We start from the raw sequence: 11,531 nt of genomic DNA, 5'->3' as shown, positions 1-11,531 counted from the left end.
AGGAAGCCTTTATGTGTACGTATAATTCCAAACAACGTTGTCTTTTCCAGGGGTGCCAGTTTTTATGTTCCTTTCAACGTTATGACCAAAGTCACCTTTTAAATAAGCAGCAAGACTGTGCTGACTACAGCCTGAACGCTTTGCTTGACTTGTCCTGGTTTCAGTGGAGTGTTTCAACTCCATCAAGAAGTGACGTATAAACAACAGGAAAAGACTCTGTTTCAAATCAAAACTATTGTATCCTCCTGACCTGTTTAGGTTTACCGCTTCCCACCAGGAAGCTGAGTCAGAAGCTCAGAGTTACCTTGACAACATGGAAGGCACTACAAATTCTGGCCATTTTCTTTAGGCAGGAGCTGCTTTCCAACTTCATGTGAGAGATCCGAAGAAGGTTTGAGGAGACTCTAAAGGACTGGGTACAGCCCTCCATGCCTGTATGCTGGAAAGAATCTACTTAAAACAAGCCCAGAGGTGCTTCCCAAACCGATACCCTGCTCTGCCAGATCCACGCCACTGCGTGTAGCTTAAGGGAGGAGTTTCTTGCCACACCTTGGATTGTAGTAAGTGCTGGTCTGTGTAAGATAGGCCTTGGTTATGGCTCACCACATAGAGAACTGAATATCACCTTACTATTATGATAGAAATTTTTATAAAGGCAGTTCCTGAAAAGCTCAGGAACAAAATCTAGCTCCTTGCACATTAAGTTTGTTTGATTCAGCTGGGAGGTGCGAGGACATCTGCGCAACGCTTCTTGCTAAAATCCAGCCTTTCAAGTAGATCCCTCTCTCACGAAAAATCTTCTCTGAATAGCACGTCAGTTGGTGAGAGCACATCGTTTGTACCTATCCACAGCTCCTCTTCTGATGAAAACATCAGCCCTGTGCCTTAGGGATTTCCTTTAAACCGTTGGTTCAGCACAGAAGGCAGCAGTTCTAGTCCCTCTTAGAAGACTGGCTTCCACAGGTCCACTTCAGAGCGGTGCAGCTGCGCGGGGAAGCAGCAATCTGGCCAGACAACAGGTGAAATGCTACTAAGTGTAAAATGAAAGCCTGACTGAAAAAAAAAAACAGTTAAATTTGAGCCCTGGTTTCACCTGTTTCAGTGCAAGTGTTGTGGTTGCACTTTAAATAGTCTTATGGTTGACCTCCGCTCTCCTTTTAGAGTGGGAGAGTCTAATTACAGGGAAGGGAAAGGAGTAAAATTAGTGTTAGGCTGTTGTGCAGTCAGTTAGCTACTTGTGCTCTGTTGCTGTAGGGTGTTGCTTGACGCTCTGCAAACTTGCCGGAAAGATGTCACGGATGAGGATTCCAGGTAGGTCTGAAAGCAATTGGTGAGACAAAGAGCCACAGGGCAGGTTTGTCAGCCCGCAGCCTCTGAGATTTTGATGGTGTGGTGTCTTTGCGGTCCAGGGGACATTGCTGTGGGCTTTGAGCATTCTTCTTCCTGCTTGGAGACGTTTTTGGATGGTGCAGCAAAGAAATAGCATTATTGTTTAAATCTTGCTGTGCTTGTACTGAGGAAAAATATTGTCCCTCCTGCGATATAATGTAATGTGTCCTGTAATGATATCATTAAGTCACTTGTGGAAGGGGTCAGAGGGATTTCAGGAGTCTCAGATGGGGGGTGCTGCGGGCCCCGGGGGACGGGGAGCAGAGGCTGGGCAGCGGGAGCAGGGCCAGCCAGGCTTTGCGGAACAGCACAGAGGGACGTGTGATGCCATTGCAGAGCCCTGCAGAATATTGGCACAAACAGTTCTGATAAGAGCATGTTTAGAATTGCAGTGCTGCGTGGTGTGACAGTCACTGTCCCATGTGAGTATTAAAGCCTGGCCCTGCAACATCAGTGGGAGTTTGTTGACCTTCATGAGTGTAATTTTCATCCACTAAAGAGATGAAAGGTCAGACTAGGCATTTCTAGGATGCTTAGTTTGCAAATGAGTATGTGGAGTTCAAATGCCAGGAGAGTCTGTTCTGCAGGCTGGACTGTGGGAAGTCAGCAGCTGGTGACTTGTGACGCCAGAGCTACAGACTGAATTTTCTGGGTCAGATGGAAAGGGCATGAGTTGCACCCCCAAAATGTTGATGCCATGCTGTATGACCAGGAGTGCAGGTCTGTGGAACTGCACTGTCTCAGCTGTCTGACCCTGTTAGTGAGTAAGTGGAGATGTGACCGTAGGCGGCAGGAGGATGAAACTCAGCATCTTTGAAATGACCATCCATCCTGATCTTCACAAAGGATGGCAAGTCACGGACAAAAAATAGCAAAGCAGCCCTGGTGCTCCGAGTCACTAAAATGTTTGCTTTCTTGTTCAGGCAGAATGCTGTTCTGCCCTCATGAGTTGTTCCTGTGCTCTTTTGCATCCCTGTGCCTGGACACGGGTGTAGGGAGAGACCTTCGAAGACAACTCAGTCTCATTAGATGACTAAGTATCTGTTAGTTGCCTGTAGTGTTGACTGAGGTGATCTAGGTTCTAGAAAATGCCGTTCCCCTTGGACTGCTGAAGGCAGCCTCAGGTTGGATGGCGTCTGCGATGTGGTTCATTTTTATGTGCACACCACCGAGGCTGTATCCTGGAACAGTCGGCACTGCACTTACATCCTGATATTGTACAAAGTGACAAGTACTGTTCATTCTTTTGTAAGGGGAAGGCTTTGGCTAAACTTGTACTTTATTAATCCCTTTTTAATCACTAACGTGATTATGAGGCAGTAAGGCTTAGATTTTGAAGGGCTGATCACATCTGGTTTTACTTTGTTTCTGTTTTATCTCAAACAGCAGAAGACAAAGGTGAGTATTGCTAAACTTTTTATATGCTCTGCTGTGGTACTGCCTAGACATGATCACTGGAAACAAACAGCAGTTACATGATCATGGTGATCTTTCAGCAGTTTGAGAAGATGCTATTTCTCAACAGTGCCAGCTGTGCCCCTCACTGTTTCATGGAATGGTTCCAGCTTTTTGGTGCTTTGATATATGAGGCTGCTATTTGTTAAATATTGTCCTAGCATGCCTGAGCTCCTGCTTAAGAGATAAACTTCTAGTGTAGTTCTTTCCTCCATGGCAGGAAGTGAAACATTTTGCAATTTCCCTTGCACCTATTCGCACCTTTGTTGGTTTTTTGGGCTTGTTTTTTTTCTTTTTTTTTTTTTTTTTTTTAAAAAAACAGAGATCCAGCCTAAATTAACTTCTTTTGAATGCATCCTGCTCCTAGTGGATTTGATCCATGAGGGGACAGATCCAACGCTTCATCTCCTTTATTCAGGTTGAAGTCCACAGCATGATGCCTCTGCCCTCTTCTTCCTAATTCATGTTTGCTGAGGCCTTATGTGTCAGCAGAAAACATTTCTTGCTGAGACACCCGTCATCGCGGAGTCCCTAACAGTGGGCAATAATAGGATACTGCAAAAAACATGCTTTTTTTCTTCTAAGAAACATGTTGGTGCCCAGTGATGATACAGCACCTTTACAACAGCAACTTTTGTTACTGAAATCCTGTTTCTGTGACATTGCACTGCTAAGAAATGGACCTAGTGCCAGAATTTTCCCATGTGTTCGTAGCTCAGCACAAGCCCCTTTGCCTTACCACGTAACAGCAGGGAAAGGAAGCCCCTGTGTTATCTCCTCCCCCCACCGCCCCATCCCACAGCTAGGACCTCAGACTACAAATTCAGGGCTACAGGGATAAACTGTTTTGATCCCCCCAGCGCCCTTTGTGGAAAAAAAAAGTCTAGGTTTATTACTGAAAATCTCTTGTAGGTCTGGCACACTTCTGCCATGCACGTCACTCCTTTCTGACTTGGTCCTCATCTGCTGACCATGTCCTGTCTGACATGTCGATGGTGTGGTTGATCTTTCAGCGTCGATCCTCACTACGCTTCACGCTGAGCTGCTGACCGCTGGCAAAGCCTGCTCGATTAGTGTCCATATGTGCTATGCAAAGGTGCGCTTTTGGGAGATGTTGCCAGAACAGCCCTTGGGTTCTTGTTTTATAGTATCTTATTGGCAGTGGAAAGGCTTTTAATCTTCTTTCTCCTACTTCATAAAGCTCCAGCCAACCTTGTGTCAATGGCGACTTTCATAGGGCTGTATTAGCTGGCACCTTTGAGCATGCTGCACGTGATGGGCACACGATGCTTCCCTGGCTGGGCGCTCTTCAGCTGCACTGTGATGGTGGGAACTGGCTGCTTGGGCTGTCAGCACTCTCCGTCTGTACCTCTGTCTTCGTCCTTTCTGGATGCCTTGTGGAGCAAGTGGGTCCTGGGCTTCCTAGAGCTGTAAGGGCTCTGCCAAGCTTCTCCTCTTCCTCCCAGTGCATGCTCTCATAAGTGCCCTTCCCAAGACCTTGCTTCTTTCTGGGTCTTTTTGCGCTGCTCTTGGACTCGGGGGTGTATTTGCCTTTTCTGCGGTGCTGGGAGTGTCTAGGTATGTGTCCAGCCCACTATGTGTGGCCCAGGCTCTGTAAGCTCTTTGTTCAGTCTTCCAGGCAGTGTGGAGGTGTAAGTAAGGACATGACAGCTAAGGGCCACCTGTCTGGGTGGTGGCTGGGGACCAGATGCCTGTGTGACGCACACTCTGCTCCTTCTCCTTGCAGAGATGGATGAGGCAATGCGCTCCTTCGCAGAGAAGGTCTTTGCCTCTGAGGTGAAAGATGAGGAGATCAGGCAAGAGATCTCTCCTTTTGATGTGGAAGACATCTGCCCCATCTCACGCCAGGAAATGAGAGAGCACATGATACTTCAGCAGAGCTCTACAGAAAAGCGGTGAGCAACGACCAGGGCAGTTGGGGAAAGGAGAGGAGCATTGCCTGCAGATCCCCAGCCAGAGCTGTAAGAAAGCATAAATCGAGGCCAGTGAAAACAGCTCACCACACCCATGGGATAAATCCTTGGTAATCCTGAGGCATGTCTCAGGTTGCAGGGTTTCCTCTCCAACTGTTCCTGCTGTTGGGCAGAAAGACACCTCTGGCCTGTTCCCTGGGTGTCAGCACAGCCATGGCCACAGAGCTGTTGGAGAGCGAGACCTGGAAACCTTTATCTGGAAAGGTGCGACTGCCAAAACCATGCTTGAAAGTCTGTAGCTACTTTGTGTGCTGTGGCCTCTACCTTTGGCAGTGTGTTTAAGGTGCTCAGAAAGCACCACTGAGATGATTCATGTTGTCCACAGCTGGAACATGGTGTGGTAAGTGCCCCTGACCCTGCGCGTGGCCACAGAGTTGGGGCTGTTTGCCTGAGGCTTTCCTCCCTGGCAGGAAGAAGCACCTGTTCCGCATGAAGACAATTGCACTGGCGGTCCCTGTGGCTCAGAGGTCTATAACCAGACTGTCTACTATTGATGAGGTCATCTCTGCCTCCCCCCTGTACCAGACTGTGCCTGACTTCCAGCGGGTACAGATCACAGGGGATTATGCCTCTGGGGTAGGTACTTGCATGGCGATGCCCTTCCCCATGCTACACCTCATCTGGTCCCTTCATGTCCCTCAGTAGTGCCCAGTGTCACAGGAGTCTGTACCAGGTGCAGTGAGGACAGTCTGTGTCTTCCAGCTCAGTCTGTGTCTCCTGTGCCACCTGACGGGGCCCTGCTGCGTCCCTGGAAGATCCGGAGATGAATTGCTTACCAGGAGTCTGTGGGGTGCTGCAGGCTTCCTGTGAGATTCTCCGGGCAGAGGGGAGGGCAAGGCAGGGTAGGTGATGCTCATTCTGTCGCAGCCTGCTCCTGCTCGCACACAGCTGTATCGGTCTGAGATCTGTGCACGCCACAGAATGCCAGGATGGTGGAGGCTGGCAGGGACCTCTGGAGGTCATCTGCTCAGGCAGAGTCACCTGGAGCCAGCTGACCAGGACTGCTATCACGTCCTGTGCTAATTCTTCCTCTCCTCCTCCACAGCCTCCTAGTACATTTGTGCTGCTTCTGAGATACTGCTGGCAGGTCACTCCCTCCTGGCCCGGCTGGAGCAGGTTGCTCAGCTTGGAGTTGAAGAGCAGAGGAGCAATTAGGGGAAGCTGAAAACCCCTCCATGCACAGGCACATTCCTTCTGCCATGACTGTAGCTAGCTGAAAGTGCTACATGGTATTCTCCCATCCTGCTCCAGTCTGACATCTCTTGACTGCCCAAAACACTTGTCTGTGCAGTAAATCAAAAATTCTTGACACATCGGGTCACTGTACGTTATTGGTCCTGCTTCAGTTTCAGCCTTGGGTCCAAAAATAGCTTTTAGTGTTTTGCCCAGGCCTGGCTTCCATTTCAGTGCCATCAACAGTTTGCAGTGAGGAATGTAAGAGGGGATGACAGCTGGAATCCATTGGTCCTGGCATGAGGAACATCCCTTTGCCATGTCTAGGACTTTGCCTGTCATCCCTTCTTTGTCCTGCCCAGGCAGAGCAGTGTGAGGGAGGGGATGATAAGGTATGTATCTCGCTGTGAACAAAATTGTCCTCTTCACATCTTGGTGCACCAGGGTATCTCTCAGGCAGCTGGGTTCCAGTTGTGTGGTTGCGTTCAGCAACACCCTTCTTGCAGGTGACAGTTGAAGACTTTGAAGTTGTCTGCAAAGGCCTGTACCGTGCCCTGTGCATCCGGGAGAAGTACATGCAGCAGTCTGTGCAGAGGTTCCCCAGGACCCCATCTCAGTACCTGCGTGCTATCGAAGGCGAGGTCTGGAGGGCGAGCGACACCAGCCCAGGTACATCTAGGCACCTGGAGGGTTTTCCTCTCTGGCTCCAGCATGGGCTGGGCACGCGTCAGAAAAGGGCTGCGGAAGTGCTCCTAGGGGAGTCGCTTGCCCAGGCCTCCTCTGGAGGCTGTCCCTGCCCTCTGCCTGGGGTGGAGGAGCACGGCAGCCTTGTGGGGGTTTTGGCTGGCAGCTTGTGCCTCATGGTATTCTCCTTTTGGTGCAGTGTTCACCCCGCCAGTGAAGGATGGAGAGGATCCCTTTGAAACTGGAAATTTCCCTGAGGACCTGGGATACCACGTCCAGATGAAGGACGGGGTAGTTTACATCTATGGAGACAAGGCAGCGCTTGAAAGAAATGAGCCAAAGGACCTGCCCTACCCCAGCCTCGAGCACTTTGTTGATGACATGAACTTCCTCTTGGCCCTGATTGCACAGGGCCCTGTGTAAGTGCACAACCCAGTGCTGCTGGGTGCAGCTGACAGGTCCTGCCTCAGCAGGCAGAGGGAGGGCAGGGCAGAGCCAGGGTTGTCCCCCACTCTTCCTGGGAGGAGGGAGGAACCCGCTGATTCTATACCTGCAGCCTGCAGGCTACCCAAGTGTCCTCGTCAGCCATCTTGATTGGGATCTTAAGCAAAGTCAGGATTCAGGGGTTGGAGACGTGCCCTGCAGGGATGCTTACACCTGGACAGGCCTTCCTTCAAAGCTCTGTGATAGAGCCAGGAGAAGCACCTTAGGGACGCGGGCCAGGCCAGCATGAGCTCCTCCACCTTGGGTGAAAGCTGCATCCCAGTGTTTGATGGGCCATGCCCCTGTGTCGAGGGGTACGGAGCCCAGCCACTGTTCTACCCTTTACTTTCACTAGTAAGACCTACACTCATCGGCGCCTGAAGTTCCTCTCATCCAAGTTCCAGGTGCATGAAATGCTGAATGAGATGGAGGAGATGAAAGAGCTGAAGAACAACCCCCATCGGGACTTCTACAACTGCCGGAAGGTAAATGGCAAGGCTTATGGCCCTAGTGACTCTTGAAGACAAGCTGTCTTGGTGCCTTCCCCTCCCTGAGAACTGGATATTAGAGTCAAGGTCTGTGGCACCTACATTGTTCCTGCAAATGGGATGGTGCTGACTGGGCTGCTCTTGGCCTAGGCCTGTTGTGTTCGTCTGCTGGGCTGAGCTGTGCTCCCCACACAACCTGGGCTCACTGAAGGGGTTTGTGGATGGTACCTGAGCATCCCAACTTGAAGCTAGATAGCTTTCCCTCTGGTTTCTCAGGTGGACACACACATCCATGCTGCAGCCTGCATGAACCAGAAGCATCTTCTGCGGTTCATCAAGCAATCATACTGTGTGGATGCTGACCGTGTAGTTTATGATGCCAAGGGCAAACAGCTCACCCTAAAACAGCTTTTCCAGCAGCTCAATCTGCACCCCTACGACCTGACAGTGGATTCCCTGGATGTCCATGCTGTAAGTGGTAGGGCATTTAGTGTAAGACGACTCTTGGGTCACTCTCGTCCATCCCTGTAGGAATGGCTTTTCCCCTCCCTTTGTACCCATGACGTGGGCACATTAGTGTTTGTGGGAGGATGTAGCAGCTCCTTCCTGGCTTTCGCATTTTGGGTTGTTTGGATCCGTCCCTGCTCAGCTGCTATGCTTGGACCCAGTGTGTGTGTAGTACTTGCCCCTGATCCTCCCTACTCCAGGGGCGGCAGACATTTCAGCGCTTTGACAAGTTCAATGACAAGTACAACCCTGTGGGTGCAAGTGAGCTGCGTGACCTTTATCTGAAGACGGAGAATGCTATCAACGGCGAGTACTTTGCTACCATCATCAAGGTGAGAATACAGGGGAGGAGAGAGCAGCCAAGCTGGGATGCTGCTGTGCCCAGGGGCTGGAGGGTCCCCATGCAACTCTCTGTTCTGGTTTGCAGGAGGTTGGCTCTGATCTGGAGGATGCCAAGTACCAGCATGCGGAGCCTCGCCTCTCAATCTATGGGCGATCAGCTGAGGAGTGGCCCAAGCTAGCCAGCTGGTTCAACAATCATCGGGTCTATTCTCCCAACATGAAGTGGATGATCCAAGTACCCAGGATTTAGTATGTGCCGTGGGTCTGAGGCAGCACTGTGCCTTACAGTGCCTTACTATACCTCATTTTTTATCCTGAAGGGATTCTGGGGACAGTGGGCTGTGTTGTTCCTCTGCTAGCAGCTAATCCCTGTCTCTGTCCACAGTGATGTGTTCAGGTCTAAGAATTTCCTCCCACACTTTGAGAAGATGCTGGAAAATATCTTTGTTCCTGTGTTTGAGGCAACTATCAATCCTCAAGCCCACAAAGAGCTGAGTGTCTTTCTACGTCACGTGAGTGTCACCTGATGACATCGTCAGGGTGTGGTGAGCACTCACATTCCCATTTGTGCACAAGAAATCGGATACTGGCCCTGACATGGAAAATGCCATCAGTGGGCTTGTGGCCCTGCTGCCGCATTTGGGAAAGGGGGTGTGGATGCAGAAGTGCTGGTGGGGGGGGCAGACTCTGAGCTGGCTGCTGTGGGGCTGTGAGAAATGCTGCCCACTCACCTCCTGCAGAGGTGTTTGGTGTGAGCTCTGTTTCTAGCCCTTGACAGAGCTTGGGGGTTTGTGAGAAGCAAAGTCTGCGGCCTTGCCCTGGCTCTGCTCTTGAGTGGGGAAGGGGGACGGGCTACAGCTGGGCTATGGCAAGCTGCAGTGGGGCAGGATGAGCGAACCTACCTTGGCATGACAAGGTGCGGAGCTTTGAGATGTGGCTTTTTTGTTACCTCACCAAGCAGATCACTGGCTTCGACAGCGTGGATGATGAATCCAAGCATAGTGGACACATGTTCTGCACTAAAAGCCCAAAGCCAAAGGAGTGGACTTCGGAGAAGAACCCATCCTACACCTACTATCTATACTATATGTATGCCAACATCCTGGTGCTCAACAACCTACGCAGGTGAGGGCCAGGATCTGCTAAGGGACCTACGATGGGCTGGCAGAAGTGGGACTGCCTCATGAGTTGTCTCAGCTCTTTGATTGTTGGTGTGGAAGAAGTGGGGCCCTTCTTGCTCTTCCACCAGCGTAGTTCGGAGCTTCATGTCCTAGAGCAATCCAAACACTCCCCGGTAGGAAGTGTGATGGACTGAGGTGAAAACTTTGGGATTACAGAGATACATCTATTGTGTGCGTAGAGTAGAAAAGAGAACAAATAACATGCTCCTAGGTCGAGCTGGATTCTTGGGAACCACTGGTAGGGGGAGCGCTGGACCTGATGTCAGGGAATCTTGCATCATATGCCACCTAACCTTGCTGCCTGCCTTCTCTGAGTCCTTCTTCCATGTGCCCAGGCAGCGTGGTATGAACACGTTCCTCTTCCGTCCACACTGTGGGGAAGCCGGGGCCCTCACACATCTGCTTACAGCCTTCATGACAGCAGATAATATCTCCCACGGTCTCAACCTCAAGAAGGTAAGTGGGATAGTCTGCCACAGAGCAGCGCAGGCATGGCAGAGGAGGAGAACATGTTCACAGCTGGCCTTCACTGTAGCTGCCAGTTAACTGTGCCTCTGTGTTAGACTGACACAGCCTGGCTCCAGGCAGAGGTTACGGGATTCTCTGGGTTTCACTGGGTGTGTTTGGGGATGTAGCTGAGAAATGTATTCAGATTTCAGGGGTTCAGCCTCACAGATCTATCATTATATACGTGTGTTACCATTGGAGCCAGCTGAGTTCCGAAGTCAGTCGGGTTCGAACTCACTTGGCCTCATGTGGGCCCTGGAGGATTGGAGTTTGCCTGTCTCTTTTCTAGCACACATGAGCTCTGTGCACCGCATTTCCTGGCTGGGGCACTGGGCTGATCTGAGGATTGACCCTGGAGAGGTAGAAGGTGCAGCAACGTTATCCCTAACCTGGCAACTCTGCTCACCTTTGCAGAGCCCAGTGTTGCAGTACCTGTACTTCCTTGCCCAGATTCCCATTGCTATGTCCCCACTCAGCAACAACAGCCTTTTCCTGGAGTATGCAAAGAATCCATTGCCTGATTTCCACCAGAAGGGCCTCATGGTGTCCCTTTCTACAGATGACCCCATGCAGTTCCATTACACCAAGGTACAGTGTGAGCTGATCACCTCCTGTCTGGGCACTGGGGCTGGGACTGCATGGGCCTTGGTTTTTAGGGAAGCCATCAGCCTTTGCAGAGGGTCTGTCACGCTGGGCCATCTCTGGACAGCCCTTGCATCAGCGTGGGCTGTGCCAGCAGAGGCTGCTGGCCTCTAACACAGCCTGTGGCTGCAGGAGCCCCTGATGGAGGAGTACGCCATTGCTGCCCAAGTCTTCAAGCTCAGCACCTGTGACATGTGTGAAATTGCCAGAAACAGCGTCCTGCAGTGTGGCCTGTCCCACGAGGTAAGTGCCTGCCGGGGAGGGCGGGCTCGGCCCTGCCCACAGGGGTCCCTGCCCGGGGCCAGGCCGGCAGCTCCGTGGGCTCAGCCCTCGGGGGACCCCGTCAGCAGCCAGCGTTTCCCTCGGGTGCTGCCAGCAGGGCCCTGACGTCCGCACCGCTGTCCTCGTCTCTGGCAGGAGAAAGCCAAGTTCCTGGGGGAAAACTACCAGGAAGAGGGGCCCCAGGGCAACGACATCCGGAAGACAAACGTGGCCCAGATCCGCATGGCCTACCGCTACGAGACCTGGTGCTACGAGCTCAACCTCATCGCCGAGGGGCTGAAAGCCGAATAGGAGCGCGGGCGGACTCGGGGGCGGCGGTGCCGGGGGCGGGCGGGCGGCGCGCGCGGGTGCCCGCAGTAAAGGCCGGTCCCTCAGCAGCTGCCTGCGCCCTGCGCCGGGGGGCG

At 51.8% G+C, this 11,531-nt stretch overlaps 1 protein-coding gene across 3 annotated transcripts; it reads left to right on the top strand.

The window, feature by feature from the left end:
• The first annotated feature begins 1,171 nt into the window (after positions 1–1,171).
• AMPD1 (adenosine monophosphate deaminase 1) lies at positions 1,172–11,463 on the top strand. 3 transcript variants are annotated; one of them, XM_063356788.1, is made up of 15 exons: positions 1,172–1,311; positions 4,592–4,760; positions 5,249–5,414; positions 6,518–6,680; positions 6,895–7,114; positions 7,534–7,663; positions 7,943–8,137; positions 8,374–8,505; positions 8,601–8,764; positions 8,901–9,027; positions 9,477–9,640; positions 10,032–10,152; positions 10,618–10,791; positions 10,978–11,088; positions 11,263–11,463. In XM_063356788.1, exons 1-15 carry the CDS (start codon positions 1,290–1,292, stop codon positions 11,416–11,418), a joined length of 2,214 nt encoding a protein of 737 aa, XP_063212858.1. In that variant the 5' UTR covers positions 1,172–1,289; the 3' UTR covers positions 11,419–11,463. The 3 variants fall into 3 exon arrangements, with proteins under 3 accessions (XP_063212858.1, XP_063212857.1, XP_063212856.1); XM_063356787.1 differs by having other exon boundaries at positions 11,225–11,463; XM_063356786.1 differs by having other exon boundaries at positions 11,222–11,463.
• The last annotated feature ends 68 nt before the right edge of the window (positions 11,464–11,531 follow it).

Source organism: Chroicocephalus ridibundus, chromosome 20, assembly GCF_963924245.1.
Source record: "Chroicocephalus ridibundus chromosome 20, bChrRid1.1, whole genome shotgun sequence".
NCBI classification, from domain to species: Eukaryota; Metazoa; Chordata; class Aves; order Charadriiformes; family Laridae; genus Chroicocephalus; species Chroicocephalus ridibundus.
This window is presented reverse-complemented; position numbering and strand designations above follow the sequence as displayed.

What these genes read in the sequence shown, in the direction of transcription:
- AMPD1 (XM_063356786.1), top strand. Translation starts at nt 1,290, where the DNA reads ATGTCACGGATGAGGATTCCAG. An exon ending in CAGGGGATTATGCCTCTGGG is followed by an intron (nt 5,415 to 6,517) that starts GTAGGTACTTGC and finishes CCCTTCTTGCAG; the next exon opens with GTGACAGTTGAAGACTTTGA. An exon ending in ATCCAAGTACCCAGGATTTA is followed by an intron (nt 8,765 to 8,900) that starts GTATGTGCCGTG and finishes CTCTGTCCACAG; the next exon opens with TGATGTGTTCAGGTCTAAGA.